General features: G+C 46.5%; 1 protein-coding gene across 1 annotated transcript in view; it reads left to right on the forward strand.

The window, feature by feature from the left end:
* ndnl2 (necdin-like 2) overlaps nucleotides 1-22,953 on the forward strand; it is a 37,951-nt gene extending 14,998 nt beyond the window's left edge. The window contains exons 9-10 of the mRNA XM_045692807.2: nucleotides 17,518-17,632; nucleotides 22,651-22,953. Coding sequence (XP_045548763.1) covers nucleotides 17,518-17,632; nucleotides 22,651-22,767 — 232 coding nt within the window. The 3' untranslated portion in view covers nucleotides 22,768-22,953. The remainder of the gene's footprint in view (nucleotides 1-17,517; nucleotides 17,633-22,650) is intronic.

A 22,953-nucleotide genomic window follows, 5' to 3' on the forward strand; every position in this document is an offset into this window, starting at 1 on the left:
GGCAGATGAGAACCTGTCTATACCACACCATAGGGCAGATGAGAACCTGTCTATACCACACCATAGGGCAGATGAGAACCTGTCTATACCACACCATAGGGCAGATGAGAACCTGTCTATACCACACCATAGGGCAGATGAGAACCTGTCTATACCTCACCATAGGGCAGATGAGAACCTGTCTATACCTCACCATAGGGCAGATGAGAACCTGTCTATACCACACCATAGGGCAGATGAGAACCTGTCTATACCACACCATAGGGCAGATGAGAACCTGTCTATACCACACCATAGGGCAGATGAGAACCTGTCTATACCACACCATAGGGCAGATGAGAACCTGTCTATACCTCACCATAGGGCAGATGAGAACCTGTCTATACCTCACCATAGGGCAGATGAGAACCTGTCTATACCTCACCATAGGGCAGATGAGAACCTGTCTATACCTCACCATAGGGCAGATGAGAACCTGTCTATACCACACCATAGGGCAGATGAGAACCTGTCTATACCACACCATAGGGCAGATGAGAACCTGTCTATACCACACCATAGGGCAGATGGGAACCTGTCTATACCACACCATAGGGCAGATGGGAACCTGTCTATACCACACCATAGGGCAGATAGGAACCTGTCTATACCTCACCATAGGGCAGATGAGAACCTGTCTATACCACACCATAGGGCAGATGAGAACCTGTCTATACCTCACCATAGGGCAGATGAGAACCTGTCTATACCACACCATAGGGCAGATGAGAACCTGTCTATACCACACCATAGGGCAGATGAGAACCTGTCTATACCACACCATAGGGCAGATGAGAACCTGTCTATACCTCACCATAGGGCAGATGAGAACCTGTCTATACCACACCATAGGGCAGATGAGAACCTGTCTATACCTCACCATAGGGCAGATGAGAACCTGTCTATACCACACCATAGGGCAGATGAGAACCTGTCTATACCACACCATAGGGCAGATGAGAACCTGTCTATACCACACCATAGGGCAGATGAGAACCTGTCTATACCACACCATAGGGCAGATGAGAACCTGTCTATACCACACCATAGGGCAGATGAGAACCTGTCTATACCACACCATAGGGCAGATGAGAACCTGTCTATACCACACCATAGGGCAGATGAGAACCTGTCTATACCACACCATAGGGCAGATGAGAACCTGTCTATACCACACCATAGGGCAGATGAGAACCTGTCTATACCACACCATAGGGCAGATGAGAACCTGTCTATACCACACCATAGGGCAGATGAGAACCTGTCTATACCACACCATAGGGCAGATGAGAACCTGTCTATACCACACCATAGGGCAGATGAGAACCTGTCTATACCACACCATAGGGCAGATGAGAACCTGTCTATACCACACCATAGGGCAGATGAGAACCTGTCTATACCACACCATAGGGCAGATGAGAACCTGTCTATACCACACCATAGGGCAGATGAGAACCTGTCTATACCACACCATAGGGCAGATGAGAACCTGTCTATACCACACCATAGGGCAGATGAGAACCTGTCTATACCACACCATAGGGCAGATGAGAACCTGTCTATACCTCACCATAGGGCAGATGAGAACCTGTCTATACCACACCATAGGGCAGATGAGAACCTGTCTATACCTCACCATAGGGCAGATGAGAACCTGTCTATACCACACCATAGGGCAGATGAGAACCTGTCTATACCACACCATAGGGCAGATGAGAACCTGTCTATACCACACCATAGGGCAGATGAGAACCTGTCTATACCACACCATAGGGCAGATGAGAACCTGTCTATACCTCACCATAGGGCAGATGAGAACCTGTCTATACCTCACCATAGGGCAGATGAGAACCTGTCTATACCACACCATAGGGCAGATGAGAACCTGTCTATACCTCACCATAGGGCAGATGAGAACCTGTCTATACCACACCATAGGGCAGATGAGAACCTGTCTATACCACACCATAGGGCAGATGAGAACCTGTCTATACCACACCATAGGGCAGATGGGAACCTGTCTATACCACACCATAGGGCAGATGGGAACCTGTCTATACCACACCATAGGGCAGATGGGAACCTGTCTATACCTCACCATAGGGCAGATGAGAACCTGTCTATACCACACCATAGGGCAGATGAGGAACCTGTCTATACCTCACCATAGGGCAGATGAGAACCTGTCTATACCACACCATAGGGCAGATGAGAACCTGTCTATACCACACCATAGGGCAGATGAGAACCTGTCTATACCACACCATAGGGCAGATGAGAACCTGTCTATACCACACCATAGGGCAGATGAGGAACCTGTCTATACCACACCATAGGGCAGATGAGAACCTGTCTATACCTCACCATAGGGCAGATGAGAACCTGTCTATACCACACCATAGGGCAGATGAGAACCTGTCTATACCACACCATAGGGCAGATGAGAACCTGTCTATACCTCACCATAGGGCAGATGAGAACCTGTCTATACCACACCATAGGGCAGATGAGAACCTGTCTATACCACACCATAGGGCAGATGAGAACCTGTCTATACCACACCATAGGGCAGATGAGAACCTGTCTATACCACACCATAGGGCAGATGAGAACCTGTCTATACCACACCATAGGGCAGATGAGAACCTGTCTATACCACACCATAGGGCAGATGAGAACCTGTCTATACCACACCATAGGGCAGATGAGAACCTGTCTATACCTCACCATAGGGCAGATGAGAACCTGTCTATACCACACCATAGGGCAGATGAGAACCTGTCTATACCACACCATAGGGCAGATGAGAACCTGTCTATACCACACCATAGGGCAGATGAGAACCTGTCTATACCACACCATAGGGCAGATGAGAACCTGTCTATACCACACCATAGGGCAGATGAGAACCTGTCTATACCACACCATAGGGCAGATGAGAACCTGTCTATACCACACCATAGGGCAGATGAGAACCTGTCTATACCACACCATAGGGCAGATGAGAACCTGTCTATACCACACCATAGGGCAGATGAGAACCTGTCTATACCACACCATAGGGCAGATGAGAACCTGTCTATACCTCACCATAGGGCAGATGAGAACCTGTCTATACCACACCATAGGGCAGATGAGAACCTGTCTATACCTCACCATAGGGCAGATGAGAACCTGTCTATACCACACCATAGGGCAGATGAGAACCTGTCTATACCACACCATAGGGCAGATGAGAACCTGTCTATACCACACCATAGGGCAGATGAGAACCTGTCTATACCACACCATAGGGCAGATGAGAACCTGTCTATACCACACCATAGGGCAGATGAGAACCTGTCTATACCTCACCATAGGGCAGATGAGAACCTGTCTATACCACACCATAGGGCAGATGAGAACCTGTCTATACCTCACCATAGGGCAGATGAGAACCTGTCTATACCACACCATAGGGCAGATGAGAACCTGTCTATACCACACCATAGGGCAGATGAGAACCTGTCTATACCACACCATAGGGCAGATGAGAACCTGTCTATACCACACCATAGGGCAGATGAGAACCTGTCTATACCACACCATAGGGCAGATGAGAACCTGTCTATACCACACCATAGGGCAGATGAGAACCTGTCTATACCACACCATAGGGCAGATGAGAACCTGTCTATACCACACCATAGGGCAGATGAGAACCTGTCTATACCACACCATAGGGCAGATGAGAACCTGTCTATACCACACCATAGGGCAGATGAGAACCTGTCTATACCACACCATAGGGCAGATGAGAACCTGTCTATACCACACCATAGGGCAGATGAGAACCTGTCTATACCACACCATAGGGCAGATGAGAACCTGTCTATACCACACCATAGGGCAGATGAGAACCTGTCTATACCACACCATAGGGCAGATGAGAACCTGTCTATACCACACCATAGGGCAGATGAGAACCTGTCTATACCACACCATAGGGCAGATGAGAACCTGTCTATACCTCACCATAGGGCAGATGAGAACCTGTCTATACCACACCATAGGGCAGATGAGAACCTGTCTATACCACACCATAGGGCAGATGAGAACCTGTCTATACCTCACCATAGGGCAGATGAGAACCTGTCTATACCACACCATAGGGCAGATGAGAACCTGTCTATACCTCACCATAGGGCAGATGAGAACCTGTCTATACCACACCATAGGGCAGATGAGAACCTGTCTATACCACACCATAGGGCAGATGAGAACCTGTCTATACCACACCATAGGGCAGATGAGAACCTGTCTATACCTCACCATAGGGCAGATGAGAACCTGTCTATACCACACCATAGGGCAGATGAGAACCTGTCTATACCACACCATAGGGCAGATGAGAACCTGTCTATACCACACCATAGGGCAGATGAGAACCTGTCTATACCACACCATAGGGCAGATGAGAACCTGTCTATACCACACCATAGGGCAGATGAGAACCTGTCTATACCACACCATAGGGCAGATGAGAACCTGTCTATACCACACCATAGGGCAGATGAGAACCTGTCTATACCACACCATAGGGCAGATGAGAACCTGTCTATACCACACCATAGGGCAGATGAGAACCTGTCTATACCACACCATAGGGCAGATGAGAACCTGTCTATACCACACCATAGGGCAGATGAGAACCTGTCTATACCACACCATAGGGCAGATGAGAACCTGTCTATACCACACCATAGGGCAGATGAGAACCTGTCTATACCACACCATAGGGCAGATGAGAACCTGTCTATACCTCACCATAGGGCAGATGAGAACCTGTCTATACCACACCATAGGGCAGATGAGAACCTGTCTATACCTCACCATAGGGCAGATGAGAACCTGTCTATACCACACCATAGGGCAGATGAGAACCTGTCTATACCACACCATAGGGCAGATGAGAACCTGTCTATACCACACCATAGGGCAGATGAGAACCTGTCTATACCACACCATAGGGCAGATGAGAACCTGTCTATACCACACCATAGGGCAGATGAGAACCTGTCTATACCACACCATAGGGCAGATGAGAACCTGTCTATACCACACCATAGGGCAGATGAGAACCTGTCTATACCACACCATAGGGCAGATGAGAACCTGTCTATACCACACCATAGGGCAGATGAGAACCTGTCTATACCACACCATAGGGCAGATGAGAACCTGTCTATACCACACCATAGGGCAGATGAGAACCTGTCTATACCACACCATAGGGCAGATGAGAACCTGTCTATACCACACCATAGGGCAGATGAGAACCTGTCTATACCACACCATAGGGCAGATGAGAACCTGTCTATACCTCACCATAGGGCAGATGAGAACCTGTCTATACCACACCATAGGGCAGATGAGAACCTGTCTATACCACACCATAGGGCAGATGAGAACCTGTCTATACCACACCATAGGGCAGATGAGAACCTGTCTATACCACACCATAGGGCAGATGAGAACCTGTCTATACCACACCATAGGGCAGATGAGAACCTGTCTATACCTCACCATAGGGCAGATGAGAACCTGTCTATACCTCACCATAGGGCAGATGAGAACCTGTCTATACCACACCATAGGGCAGATGAGAACCTGTCTATACCTCACCATAGGGCAGATGAGAACCTGTTTATACCACACCATAGGGCAGATGAGAACCTGTCTATACCACACCATAGGGCAGATGAGAACCTGTCTATACCACACCATAGGGCAGATGGGAACCTGTCTATACCACACCATAGGGCAGATGGGAACCTGTCTATACCACACCATAGGGCAGATAGGAACCTGTCTATACCTCACCATAGGGCAGATGAGAACCTGTCTATACCACACCATAGGGCAGATAGGAACCTGTCTATACCTCACCATAGGGCAGATGAGAACCTGTCTATACCACACCATAGGGCAGATGAGAACCTGTCTATACCACACCATAGGGCAGATGAGAACCTGTCTATACCACACCATAGGGCAGATGAGAACCTGTCTATACCACACCATAGGGCAGATAGGAACCTGTCTATACCACACCATAGGGCAGATGGGAACCTGTCTATACCTCACCATAGGGCAGATGAGAACCTGTCTATACCACACCATAGGGCAGATGAGAACCTGTCTATACCACACCATAGGGCAGATGAGAACCTGTCTATACCACACCATAGGGCAGATGAGAACCTGTCTATACCACACCATAGGGCAGATGAGAACCTGTCTATACCACACCATAGGGCAGATGAGAACCTGTCTATACCACACCATAGGGCAGATGAGAACCTGTCTATACCACACCATAGGGCAGATGAGAACCTGTCTATACCACACCATAGGGCAGATGAGAACCTGTCTATACCACACCATAGGGCAGATGAGAACCTGTCTATACCTCACCATAGGGCAGATGAGAACCTGTCTATACCTCACCATAGGGCAGATGAGAACCTGTCTATACCACACCATAGGGCAGATGAGAACCTGTCTATACCACACCATAGGGCAGATGAGAACCTGTCTATACCACACCATAGGGCAGATGAGAACCTGTCTATACCACACCATAGGGCAGATGAGAACCTGTCTATACCACACCATAGGGCAGATGAGAACCTGTCTATACCACACCATAGGGCAGATGAGAACCTGTCTATACCACACCATAGGGCAGATGAGGAACCTGTCTATACCTCACCATAGGGCAGATGAGAACCTGTCTATACCACACCATAGGGCAGATGAGAACCTGTCTATACCTCACCATAGGGCAGATGAGAACCTGTCTATACCACACCATAGGGCAGATGAGAACCTGTCTATACCACACCATAGGGCAGATGAGAACCTGTCTATACCACACCATAGGGCAGATGAGAACCTGTCTATACCACACCATAGGGCAGATGAGAACCTGTCTATACCACACCATAGGGCAGATGAGAACCTGTCTATACCACACCATAGGGCAGATGAGAACCTGTCTATACCACACCATAGGGCAGATGAGAACCTGTCTATACCACACCATAGGGCAGATGAGGAACCTGTCTATACCTCACCATAGGGCAGATGAGAACCTGTCTATACCACACCATAGGGCAGATGAGAACCTGTCTATACCTCACCATAGGGCAGATGAGAACCTGTCTATACCACACCATAGGGCAGATGAGAACCTGTCTATACCACACCATAGGGCAGATGAGAACCTGTCTATACCACACCATAGGGCAGATGAGAACCTGTCTATACCTCACCATAGGGCAGATGAGAACCTGTCTATACCTCACCATAGGGCAGATGAGAACCTGTCTATACCTCACCATAGGGCAGATGAGAACCTGTCTATACCACACCATAGGGCAGATGAGAACCTGTCTATACCACACCATAGGGCAGATGAGAACCTGTCTATACCACACCATAGGGCAGATGAGAACCTGTCTATACCACACCATAGGGCAGATGAGAACCTGTCTATACCACACCATAGGGCAGATGAGAACCTGTCTATACCACACCATAGGGCAGATAGGAACCTGTCTATACCACACCATAGGGCAGATGAGAACCTGTCTATACCACACCATAGGGCAGATGAGAACCTGTCTATACCTCACCATAGGGCAGATGAGAACCTGTCTATACCACACCATAGGGCAGATGAGAACCTGTCTATACCACACCATAGGGCAGATGAGAACCTGTCTATACCACACCATAGGGCAGATGAGAACCTGTCTATACCACACCATAGGGCAGATGAGAACCTGTCTATACCACACCATAGGGCAGATGAGAACCTGTCTATACCTCACCATAGGGCAGATGAGAACCTGTCTATACCACACCATAGGGCAGATGAGAACCTGTCTATACCACACCATAGGGCAGATGAGAACCTGTCTATACCACACCATAGGGCAGATGAGAACCTGTCTATACCACACCATAGGGCAGATGAGAACCTGTCTATACCACACCATAGGGCAGATGAGAACCTGTCTATACCACACCATAGGGCAGATGAGAACCTGTCTATACCACACCATAGGGCAGATGAGAACCTGTCTATACCTCACCATAGGGCAGATGAGAACCTGTCTATACCTCACCATAGGGCAGATGAGAACCTGTCTATACCTCACCATAGGGCAGATGAGAACCTGTCTATACCACACCATAGGGCAGTAGTAGGAAGATGAGAACCTGTCTATACCACACCATAGGGCAGATGAGAACCTGTCTATACCACACCATAGGGCAGATGAGAACCTGTCTATACCACACCATAGGGCAGATAGGAACCTGTCTATACCACACCATAGGGCAGATGAGAACCTGTCTATACCTCATCATAGGGCAGATGAGAACCTGTCTATACCACACCATAGGGCAGATGAGAACCTGTCTATACCACACCATAGGGCAGATAGGAACCTGTCTATACCTCACCATAGGGCAGATGAGAACCTGTCTATACCACACCATAGGGCAGATGAGAACCTGTCTATACCTCACCATAGGGCAGATGAGAACCTGTCTATACCACACCATAGGGCAGATGAGAACCTGTCTATACCACACCATAGGGCAGATGAGAACCTGTCTATACCTCACCATAGGGCAGATGAGAACCTGTCTATACCTCACCATAGGGCAGATGAGAACCTGTCTATACCTCACCATAGGGCAGATGAGAACCTGTCTATACCTCACCATAGGGCAGATGAGAACCTGTCTATACCACACCATAGGGCAGATGAGAACCTGTCTATACCTCACCATAGGGCAGATGAGAACCTGTTTATACCACACCATAGGGCAGATGAGAACCTGTCTATACCACACCATAGGGCAGATGAGAACCTGTTTATACCACACCATAGGGCAGATGGGAACCTGTCTATACCACACCATAGGGCAGATGGGAACCTGTCTATACCACACCATAGGGCAGATAGGAACCTGTCTATACCTCACCATAGGGCAGATGAGAACCTGTCTATACCACACCATAGGGCAGATAGGAACCTGTCTATACCTCACCATAGGGCAGATGAGAACCTGTCTATACCACACCATAGGGCAGATGAGAACCTGTCTATACCACACCATAGGGCAGATGAGAACCTGTCTATACCACACCATAGGGCAGATGAGAACCTGTCTATACCACACCATAGGGCAGATAGGAACCTGTCTATACCACACCATAGGGCAGATGAGAACCTGTCTATACCACACCATAGGGCAGATGAGAACCTTTCTATACCTCACCATAGGGCAGATGAGAACCTGTCTATACCACACCATAGGGCAGATGAGAACCTGTCTATACCACACCATAGGGCAGATGAGAACCTGTCTATACCACACCATAGGGCAGATGAGAACCTGTCTATACCACACCATAGGGCAGATGAGAACCTGTCTATACCTCACCATAGGGCAGATGAGAACCTGTCTATACCACACCATAGGGCAGATGAGAACCTGTCTATACCACACCATAGGGCAGATGAGAACCTGTCTATACCTCACCATAGGGCAGATGAGAACCTGTCTATACCACACCATAGGGCAGATGAGAACCTGTCTATACCACACCATAGGGCAGATGAGAACCTGTCTATACCACACCATAGGGCAGATGAGAACCTGTCTATACCACACCATAGGGCAGATGAGAACCTGTCTATACCTCACCATAGGGCAGATGAGAACCTGTCTATACCACACCATAGGGCAGATGAGAACCTGTCTATACCACACCATAGGGCAGATAGGAACCTGTCTATACCACACCATAGGGCAGATGAGAACCTGTCTATACCTCACCATAGGGCAGATGAGAACCTGTCTATACCACACCATAGGGCAGTAGTAGGAAGATGAGAACCTGTCTATACCACACCATAGGGCAGATGAGAACCTGTCTATACCACACCATAGGGCATATGAACCTGTCTATACCACACCATAGGGCAGATGAGAACCTGTCTATACCACACCATAGGGCAGATAGGAACCTGTCTATACCACACCATAGGGCAGATGAGAACCTGTCTATACCACACCATAGGGCAGATGAGAACCTGTCTATACCACACCATAGGGCAGATGAGAACCTGTCTATACCACACCATAGGGCAGATGAGAACCTGTCTATACCACACCATAGGGCAGATGAAAACCTGTCTATACCACACCATAGGGCAGATGAGAACCTGTCTATACCTCACCATAGGGCAGATGAGAACCTGTCTATACCACACCATAGGGCAGATGAGAACCTGTCTATACCACACCATAGGGCAGATGAGAACCTGTCTATACCACACCATAGGGCAGATGAGAACCTGTCTATACCACACCATAGGGCAGATGAGAACCTGTCTATACCACACCATAGGGCAGATGAGAACCTGTCTATACCACACCATAGGGCAGATGAGAACCTGTCTATACCACACCATAGGGCAGATGAGAACCTGTCTATACCTCACCATAGGGCAGATGAGAACCTGTCTATACCACACCATAGGGCAGATGAGAACCTGTCTATACCACACCATAGGGCAGATGAGAACCTGTCTATACCACACCATAGGGCAGATGAGAACCTGTCTATACCTCAAAATAGGGCAGATAGGAACCTGTCTATACCTCACCATAGGGCAGATGAGAACCTGTCTATACCACACCATAGGGCAGATGAGAACCTGTCTATACCTCACCATAGGGCAGATGAGAACCTGTCTATACCACACCATAGGGCAGATGAGAACCTGTCTATACCACACCATAGGGCAGATGAGAACCTGTCTATACCTCACCATAGGGCAGATGAGAACCTGTCTATACCACACCATAGGGCAGATGAGAACCTGTCTATACCTCACCATAGGGCAGATGAGAACCTGTCTATACCACACCATAGGGCAGATGAGAACCTGTCTATACCACACCATAGGGCAGATGAGAACCTGTCTATACCACACCATAGGGCAGATGAGAACCTGTCTATACCACACCATAGGGCAGATGAGAACCTGTCTATACCTCACCATAGGGCAGATGAGAACCTGTCTATACCTCACCATAGGGCAGATGAGAACTTGTCTATACCTCACCATACGGCAGATGAGAACCTGTCTATACCACACCATAGGGCAGTAGTAGGAAGATGAGAACCTGTCTATACCACACCATAGGGCAGATGAGAACCTGTCTATACCACACCATAGGACAGATGAGAACCTGTCTATACCACACCATAGGGCAGATGAGAACCTGTCTATACCACACCATAGGGCAGATGAGAACCTGTCTATACCACACCATAGGGCAGATGAGAACCTGTCTATACCACACCATAGGGCAGATGAGAACCTGTCTATACCTCACCATAGGGCAGATGAGAACCTGTCTATACCTCACCATAGGGCAGATGAGAACCTGTCTATACCTCACCATAGGGCAGATGAGAACCTGTCTATACCACACCATAGGGCAGTAGTAGGAAGATGAGAACCTGTCTATACCACACCATAGGGCAGATGAGAACCTGTCTATACCACACCATAGGGCAGATGAGAACCTGTCTATACCACACCATAGGGCAGATAGGAACCTGTCTATACCACACCATAGGGCAGATGAGAACCTGTCTATACCTCATCATAGGGCAGATGAGAACCTGTCTATACCACACCATAGGGCAGATGAGAACCTGTCTATACCACACCATAGGGCAGATAGGAACCTGTCTATACCTCACCATAGGGCAGATGAGAACCTGTCTATACCACACCATAGGGCAGATGAGAACCTGTCTATACCTCACCATAGGGCAGATGAGAACCTGTCTATACCACACCATAGGGCAGATGTTAACCTGTCTATACCACACCATAGGGCAGATGAGAACCTGTCCATACCTCACCATAGGGCAGATGAGAACCTGTCTATACCTCACCATAGGGCAGATGAGAACCTGTCTATACCTCACCATAGGGCAGATGAGAACCTGTCTATACCTCACCATAGGGCAGATGAGAACCTGTCTATACCACACCATAGGGCAGATGAGAACCTGTCTATACCTCACCATAGGGCAGATGAGAACCTGTTTATACCACACCATAGGGCAGATGAGAACCTGTCTATACCACACCATAGGGCAGATGAGAACCTGTTTATACCACACCATAGGGCAGATGGGAACCTGTCTATACCACACCATAGGGCAGATGGGAACCTGTCTATACCACACCATAGGGCAGATAGGAACCTGTCTATACCTCACCATAGGGCAGATGAGAACCTGTCTATACCACACCATAGGGCAGATAGGAACCTGTCTATACCTCACCATAGGGCAGATGAGAACCTGTCTATACCACACCATAGGGCAGATGAGAACCTGTCTATACCACACCATAGGGCAGATGAGAACCTGTCTATACCACACCATAGGGCAGATGAGAACCTGTCTATACCACACCATAGGGCAGATAGGAACCTGTCTATACCACACCATAGGGCAGATGGGAACCTGTCTATACCTCATCATAGGGCAGATGAGAACCTGTCTATACCACACCATAGGGCAGATGAGAACCTGTCTATACCACACCATAGGGCAGATAGGAACCTGTCTATACCTCACCATAGGGCAGATGAGAACCTGTCTATACCACACCATAGGGCAGATGAGAACCTGTCTATACCTCACCATAGGGCAGATGAGAACCTGTCTATACCACACCATAGGGCAGATGAGAACCTGTCTATACCACACCATAGGGCAGATGAGAACCTGTCTATACCACACCATAGGGCAGATGAGAACCTGTCTATACCTCACCATAGGGCAGATGAGAACCTGTCTATACCTCACCATAGGGCAGATGAGAACCTGTCTATACCTCACCATAGGGCAGATGAGAACCTGTCTATACCACACCATAGGGCAGATGAGAACCTGTCTATACCACACCATAGGGCAGATGAGAACCTGTCTATACCACACCATAGGGCAGATGAGAACCTGTCTATACCACACCATAGGGCAGATGAGAACCTGTCTATACCACACCATAGGGCAGATGAGAACCTGTCTATACCACACCATAGGGCAGATGAGAACCTGTCTATACCACACCATAGGGCAGATGAGAACCTGTCTATACCACACCATAGGGCAGATGAGAACCTGTCTATACCTCACCATAGGGCAGATGAGAACCTGTCTATACCACACCATAGGGCAGATGAGAACCTGTCTATACCACACCATAGGGCAGATGAGAACCTGTCTATACCACACCATAGGGCAGATGAGAACCTGTCTATACCACACCATAGGGCAGATGAGAACCTGTCTATACCACACCATAGGGCAGATGAGAACCTGTCTATACCACACCATAGGGCAGATGAGAACCTGTCTATACCACACCATAGGGCAGATGAGAACCTGTCTATACCACACCATAGGGCAGATGAGAACCTGTCTATACCACACCATAGGGCAGATGAGAACCTGTCTATACCACACCATAGGGCAGATGAGAACCTGTCTATACCACACCATAGGGCAGATGAGAACCTGTCTATACCACACCATAGGGCAGATGAGAACCTGTCTATACCTCACCATAGGGCAGATGAGAACCTGTCTATACCACACCATAGGGCAGATGAGAACCTGTCTATACCACACCATAGGGCAGATGAGAACCTGTCTATACCACACCATAGGGCAGATGAGAACCTGTCTATACCTCACCATAGGGCAGATGAGAACCTGTCTATACCACACCATAGGGCAGTAGTAGGAAGATGAGAACCTGTCTATACCACACCATAGGGCAGATGAGAACCTGTCTATACCACACCATAGGGCATATGGAACCTGTCTATACCACACCATAGGGCAGATGAGAACCTGTCTATACCACACCATAGGGCAGATGAGGAACCTGTCTATACCACACCATAGGGCAGATGAGAACCTGTCTATACCACACCATAGGGCAGATGAGAACCTGTCTATACCACACCATAGGGCAGATGAGAACCTGTCTATACCACACCATAGGGCAGATGAGAACCTGTCTATACCACACCATAGGGCAGATGAAAACCTGTCTATACCACACCATAGGGCAGATGAGAACCTGTCTATACCTCACCATAGGGCAGATGAGAACCTGTCTATACCACACCATAGGGCAGATGAGAACCTGTCTATACCACACCATAGGGCAGATGAGAACCTGTCTATACCACACCATAGGGCAGATGAGAACCTGTCTATACCACACCATAGGGCAGATGAGAACCTGTCTATACCACACCATAGGGCAGATGAGAACCTGTCTATACCACACCATAGGGCAGATGAGAACCTGTCTATACCACACCATAGGGCAGATGAGAACCTGTCTATACCTCACCATAGGGCAGATGAGAACCTGTCTATACCACACCATAGGGCAGATGAGAACCTGTCTATACCACACCATAGGGCAGATGAGAACCTGTCTATACCACACCATAGGGCAGATGAGAACCTGTCTATACCACACCATAGGGCAGATGAGGAACCTGTCTATACCTCACCATAGGGCAGATGAGAACCTGTCTATACCACACCATAGGGCAGATGAGAACCTGTCTATACCTCACCATAGGGCAGATGAGAACCTGTCTATACCACACCATAGGGCAGATGAGAACCTGTCTATACCACACCATAGGGCAGATGAGAACCTGTCTATACCTCACCATAGGGCAGATGAGAACCTGTCTATACCACACCATAGGGCAGATGAGAACCTGTCTATACCTCACCATAGGGCAGATGAGAACCTGTCTATACCACACCATAGGGCAGATGAGAACCTGTCTATACCACACCATAGGGCAGATGAGAACCTGTCTATACCACACCATAGGGCAGATGAGAACCTGTCTATACCACACCATAGGGCAGATGAGAACCTGTCTATACCTCACCATAGGGCAGATGAGAACCTGTCTATACCTCACCATAGGGCAGATGAGAACTTGTCTATACCTCACCATACGGCAGATGAGAACCTGTCTATACCACACCATAGGGCAGTAGTAGGAAGATGAGAACCTGTCTATACCACACCATAGGGCAGATGAGAACCTGTCTATACCACACCATAGGGCAGATGAGAACCTGTCTATACCACACCATAGGGCAGATGAGAACCTGTCTATACCACACCATAGGGCAGATGAGAACCTGTCTATACCACACCATAGGGCAGATGAGAACTTGTCTATACCACACCATAGGGCAGATGAGAACCTGTCTATACCTCACCATAGGGCAGATGAGAACCTGTCTATACCACACCATAGGGCAGATGAGAACCTGTCTATACCACACCATAGGGCAGATGAGAACCTGTCTATACCACACCATAGGGCAGATGAGAACCTGTCTATACCTCAAAATAGGGCAGATAGGAACCTGTCTATACCTCACCATAGGGCAGATGAGAACCTGTCTATACCACACCATAGGGCAGATGAGAACCTGTCTATACCTCACCATAGGGCAGATGAGAACCTGTCTATACCACACCATAGGGCAGATGAGAACCTGTCTATACCACACCATAGGGCAGATGAGAACCTGTCTATACCTCACCATAGGGCAGATGAGAACCTGTCTATACCACACCATAGGGCAGATGAGAACCTGTCTATACCTCACCATAGGGCAGATGAGAACCTGTCTATACCACAGCATAGGGCAGATGAGAACCTGTCTATACCACACCATAGGGCAGATGAGAACCTGTCTATACCACACCATAGGGCAGATGAGAACCTGTCTATACCACACCATAGGGCAGATGAGAACCTGTCTATACCACACCATAGGGCAGATAGAACCTGTCTATACCTCACCATAGGGCAGATGAGAACCTGTCTATACCACACCATAGGGCAGATGAGAACCTGTCTATACCACACCATAGGGCAGATGAGAACCTGTCTATACCACACCATAGGGCAGATGAGAACCTGTCTATACCACACCATAGGGCAGATGAGAACCTGTCTATACCACACCATAGGGCAGATGAGAACCTGTCTATACCACACCATAGGGCAGATGAGAACCTGTCTATACCTCACCATAGGGCAGATGAGAACCTGTCTATACCACACCATAGGGCAGATGAGAACCTGTCTATACCACACCATAGGGCAGATGAGAACCTGTCTATACCACACCATAGGGCAGATGAGAACCTGTCTATACCACACCATAGGGCAGATGAGAACCTGTCTATACCACACCATAGGGCAGATGAGAACCTGTCTATACCTCACCATAGGGCAGATGAGAACCTGTCTATACCACACCATAGGGCAGATGAGAACCTGTCTATACCACACCATAGGGCAGATGAGAACCTGTCTATACCACACCATAGGGCAGATGAGAACCTGTCTATACCACACCATAGGGCAGATGAGAACCTGTCTATACCACACCATAGGGCAGATGAGAACCTGTCTATACCACACCATAGGGCAGATGAGAACCTGTCTATACCACACCATAGGGCAGATGAGAACCTGTCTATACCACACCATAGGGCAGATGAGAACCTGTCTATAGCACACCATAGGGCAGATGAGAACCTGTCTATACCACACCATAGGGCAGATGAGAACCTGTCTATACCACACCATAGGGCAGATAGGAACCTGTCTATACCTCACCATAGGGCAGATGAGAACCTGTCTATACCTCACCATAGGGCAGATGAGAACCTGTCTATACCTCACCATAGGGCAGATGAGAACCTGTCTATACCTCACCATAGGGCAGATGTGAACCTGTCTATACCACACCATAGGGCAGTAGTAGGAAGATGAGAACCTGTCTATACCACACCATAGGGCAGATGAGAACCTGTCTATACCTCACCATAGGGCAGTAGTAGGAAGATGAGAGCCGAGACCACACCACTGTCGGGACCTCCTTACACGCCACACATTTTAAACGTTATACTATGTGTGTTTGTACGTGTGTGAGAACAGGGTGGCGTGAGAACAGGGTGGCGTGAGAACAGGGTGGCGTGAGAACAGGGTGGCGTGAGAACAGGGTGGCGTGAGAACAGGGTGGCGTGAGAACAGGGTGGCGTGAGAACAGGGTGACGTGAGTATGATAACCAGAGACTATGAGTAGTCGATTCAACTCTCCGTAAAGTGACCTGTGTGTTTGTAGGTACCTGGAGTACGTCCGTATCCCTCACACAGAGCCGTTGGAATGACCTGTGTGTTTGTAGGTACCTGGAGTACGTCTGTATCCCTCACACAGAGCCGTTGGAATGACCTGTGTGTTTGTAGGTACCTGGAGTACGTCCGTATCCCTCACACAGAGCCGTTGGAGTTTGAGTTCCGTTGGGGTCAGAGGGCAGACATGGAGGTGTCAAAGGTCAAACTACTGGAGTTCATTGGACAGGTGAGACACTACTATACCATTACTATAACTATAACCAGTCACTACCATTACTACTGTAGACACTACCACTACTGTAACCAGTCACTACCACTACTGTAACCAGTCACTACCACTACTATAACTATAACCAGTCACTACCATTACTACTGTAGACACTACCACTACTGTAATCAGTCACTACCATTACTATAACCAGTCACTACCACTACTATAACTATAACCAGTCACTACCACTACTATAACCAGTCACTACCACTACTATAACCAGTCACTACCACTACTACTGTAGACACTACCACTACCACTACTATAACCAGTCACTACCACTACTATAACCAGTCACTACCACTACTATAACCAGTCACTACCATTACTATAACCAGACACTACTACCACTACTATAACCAGTCACTACCACTACTATAACCAGTCACTACCACTACTATAACCAGACACTACCATTACTACTGTAGACACTACCACTACTATAACCAGTCACTACCATTACTATAACCAGACACTACCACTACTATAACTATAACCAGTCACTACCACTACTATAACCAGTCACTACCACTACTATAACCAGTCACTACCACTACTATAACCAGTCACTACCACTACTATAACCAGACACTACCACTACTATAACCAGTCAATACCACTACTATAACCAGTCAATACCATTACTACTGTAGACACTACCACTACTATAACCAGTCACTACCATTACTATAACCAGTCACTACCACTAGTATAACCAGTCACTACCACTACTATAACCAGACACTACCACTACTATAACCAGACACTACCACTACTATAACCAGTCACTACCACTACTATAACCAGTCACTACCATTACTATAACCAGTCACTACCACTACTATAACTATAACCAGACACTACCACTACTATAACCAGTCACTACCACTACTATAACCAGTCACTACCATTACTACTGTAGACACTACCACTACTATAACCAGTCACTACCACTACTATAACCAGTCACTACCACTACTATAACCAGTCACTACCACTACTATAACTATAACCAGTCACTACCAATACTATAACTATAACCTGTCACTACCACCACTGTAACTATAACCAGTCACTACCACTACTATAACCAGTCACGACCACTACTATAACCAGTCACGACCACTACTATAACCAGTCACGACCACTACTATAACCAGTCACGACCACTACTATTACCAGTCACGACCACTACTATAACCAGTCACTACCACTACTATAACCAGTCACTACCACTACTATAACCAGTCACTACCACTACTATAACCAGACACTACCACTACTATAACCAGTCACTACCACTACTATAACCAGTCACTACCACTACTATAACCAGTCACTACCATTACTATAACCAGTCACTACCATTACTATAACCAGTCACTACCATTACTATAACCAGTCACTACCACTACTATAACCAGTCACTACCATAACTATAACCAGTCACTACCACTACTATAACCAGACACTACCACTACTATAACCAGTCACTACCACTACTATAACCAGTCACTACCACTACTATAACCAGTCACTACCATTACTATAACCAGTCACTACCACTACTATAACCAGTCACTACCACTACTATAACCAGTCACTACCACTACTATAACCAGTCACTACCACTACTATAACCAGTCACTACCACTACTATAACCAGTCACTACCACTACTATAACCAGTCACTACCACTACTATAACCAGTCACTACCATTACTATAACCAGTCACTACCACTACTATAACCAGTCACTACCATTACTATAACCAGACACTACCACTACTATAACTATAACCAGTCACTACCACTACTATAACCAGTCAATACCACTACTATAACCAGTCAATACCATTACTATTGTAGACACTACCACTACCACTACTATAACCAGACACTACCACTACTATAACCAGACACTACCACTACTATAACCAGACACGACCACTACTATAACCAGTCACGACCATTACTATAACCAGTCACTACCACTACTATAACCATACACTACCACTACTATAACCAGTCACTACCACTACTATAACCAGTCACTACCATTACTACTGTAGACACTACCACTACTATAACCAGTCACTACCACTACTATAACCAGTCACTACTATAACCAGTCACTACCACTACTATAACTATAACCAGTCACTACCACTACTATAACTATAACCTGTCACTACCACCACTGTAACTATAACCAGTCACTACCACTACTATAACCAGTCACTACCACTATTATAACCAGTCACTACCACTACTATAACCAGTCATTACTATAACTATAACCAGTCACTACCACTACTATAACCAGACACTACCATTACTATAAACAGTCACTACCACTACTATAATCAGTCACTACCACTACTATAACCAGTCACTACCACTACTATAACCAGTCACTACCACTAATATAACCAGTCACTACCACTACTATAACCAGACACTACCACTACTATAACCAGACACTACCACTACTATAACCAGTCACTACCACTACTATAACCAGTCACGACCATTACTACTGTAGACACTACCACTACTATAACCAGTCACTACCACTACTATAACCAGTCGCTAACACTAATATAACCAGTCACTACCATTACTACTGTAGACACTACCACTACTATAACCAGTCACTACCACTACTATAACCAGTCACTACTATAGCCAGTCACTACCACTACTATAACTATAACCTGTCACTACCACCACTGTAACTATAACCTGTCACTACCACCACTGTAACTATAACCAGTCACTACCACTACTATAACCAGTCACTACCATTACTACTGTAGACACTACCACTACTATAACCAGTCACTACCACTACTATAACCAGTCACTACCACTACTATAACCAGTCACTACCACTACTATAACCAGTCACTACCACTACTATAACCAGACACTACCACTACTATAACCAGTCACTACCACTACTATAACCAGTCACTACCACTACTATAACCAGTCACTACCACTACTATAACCAGTCACTACCACTACTATAACCAGTCACTACCACTACTATAACCAGTCACTACCACTACTATAACCAGTCACTACCACAACCAGTCACTACCACTACTATAACCAGTCACTACCACTACTATAACCAGTCAATACCATTACTACTGTAGACACTACCACTACTATAACCAGTCACTACCACTACTATAACCAGACACTACCACTACTATAACCAGTCACTACCACTACTAGCCTTCCCTGTAGCTCAGTTGGTAGAGCATGGTGTTTGCAACGCCAGGGTTGTGGGTTCGATTCCCACGGGGGGCCAGCACAGGAAGAAAAAAAAAAATAATGTATGAAATGTATGCATTTACTACTGTAAGTCGCTCTGGATAAGAGCATCTGCTAAATGACCAAAAAATGTCAATGTAAAAAATGTAAAATGTACTATAACTATAACCTGTCACTACCACCACTGTAACTATAACCTGTCACTACCACCACTGTAACTATAACCAGTCACTACCACTACTATAACCAGTCACTACCACTACTATAACCAGTCACTACCACTACTATAACCAGTCACTACCACTACTATAACCAGTCACTACCACTACTATAACCAGTCACTACCATTACTACTGTAGACACTACCACTACTATAACCAGTCACTACCACTACTATAACCAGACACTACCACTACTATAACCAGTCACTACCACTACTATAACCAGTCACTACCACTACTATAACCAGACACTACCACTACTATAACCAGTCACTACCACTACTATAACCAGTCACTACCATTACTACTGTAGACACTTCCACTACTATAACCAGTCACTACCACTACTATAACCAGTCACTACCACTACTATAACCAGTCACTACCATTACTACTGTAGACACTACCACTACTATAACCAGTCACTACTATAACCAGTCACTACCACTACTATAACCAGTCACTACCATTACTACTGTAGACACTTCCACTACTATAACCAGTCACTACCACTACTATAACCAGTCACTACCACTACTATAACCAGTCACTACCATTACTACTGTAGACACTACCACTACTATAACCAGTCACTTCTATAACCAGTCACTACCACTACTATAACCAGTCACTACCATTACTACTGTAGACACTACCACTACTATAACCAGTCACTACCACTACTATAACCAGTCACTACCACTACTATAACTATAACCAGTCACTATTAAACAGCTAGCTTTCACACTATAACTATAACCAGTCACTATTAAACAGCTAGCTTTCACACTATAACTATAACCAGTCACTATTAAACAGCTAGCTACCACACTATAACTATAACCAGTCACTATTAAACAGCTAGCTACCACACTATAACTATAACCAGTCACTATTAAACAGCTAGCTACCACACTATAACCAGTCACTATTAAACAGCTAGCTACCACACTATAACTATAACCAGTCACTATTAAACAGCTAGCTACCACACTATAACTATAACCAGTCACTATTAAACAGCTAGCTACCACACTATAACCAGTCACTATTAAACAGCTAGCTACCACACTATAACTATAACCAGTCACTATAAAACAGGTAGCTACCACACTATAACTATAACCAGTCACTATTAAACAGCTAGCTACCACACTATAACCAGTCACTATTAAACAGCTAGCTACCACACTATAACTATAACCAGTCACTATTAAACAGCTAGCTACCACACCACATTTTCTTCATGAAATGTACTTTTCTAATTTATACAAATTTTCGGAAATTAATTTCTTTCACTTTGAACATGTGGAGTAGATTGTGGGGATTTTTTTTATTTTATTTAATCCCTTTTTAGATTAGATTAGACATTTTGAAGCAACAGAATGTAAACCTTGCAAAGATGTGTGGACTTTCAGTAGGTGCTGTAGCTGTGTAACTGAGGTGGTCCTCTGTCCCGTCTGTTAGCTCCATGAACAGGATCCTCAGAGCTGGACTCAGCAGTACAGAGACGCCACCGCCCCTCCCGCCGCCCCGGCCGTCGTCACCTCTGCTAACACGAGCGCCAGTGTTAGCCAGAGATAGAGTGGGGGGTTGTGGGAAATCATTCTGTGTGTGTTCTACTCCAGTCTGTTTCTGTTGGACTGTTCTGTTAGTGAAACAATAACACTGGTGAATCACACAACGGTTCATTCAGTCATTGTTATATTCATTTAAGGTGACATTATCATTTGTCAAGTTCAACAATAAAATGATTTTATACAAATTTGA

This window comes from Salmo salar, chromosome 13, assembly GCF_965601325.2.
Source record: "Salmo salar chromosome 13, fSalSal1, whole genome shotgun sequence".
NCBI lineage: Eukaryota > Metazoa > Chordata > Actinopteri > Salmoniformes > Salmonidae > Salmo > Salmo salar.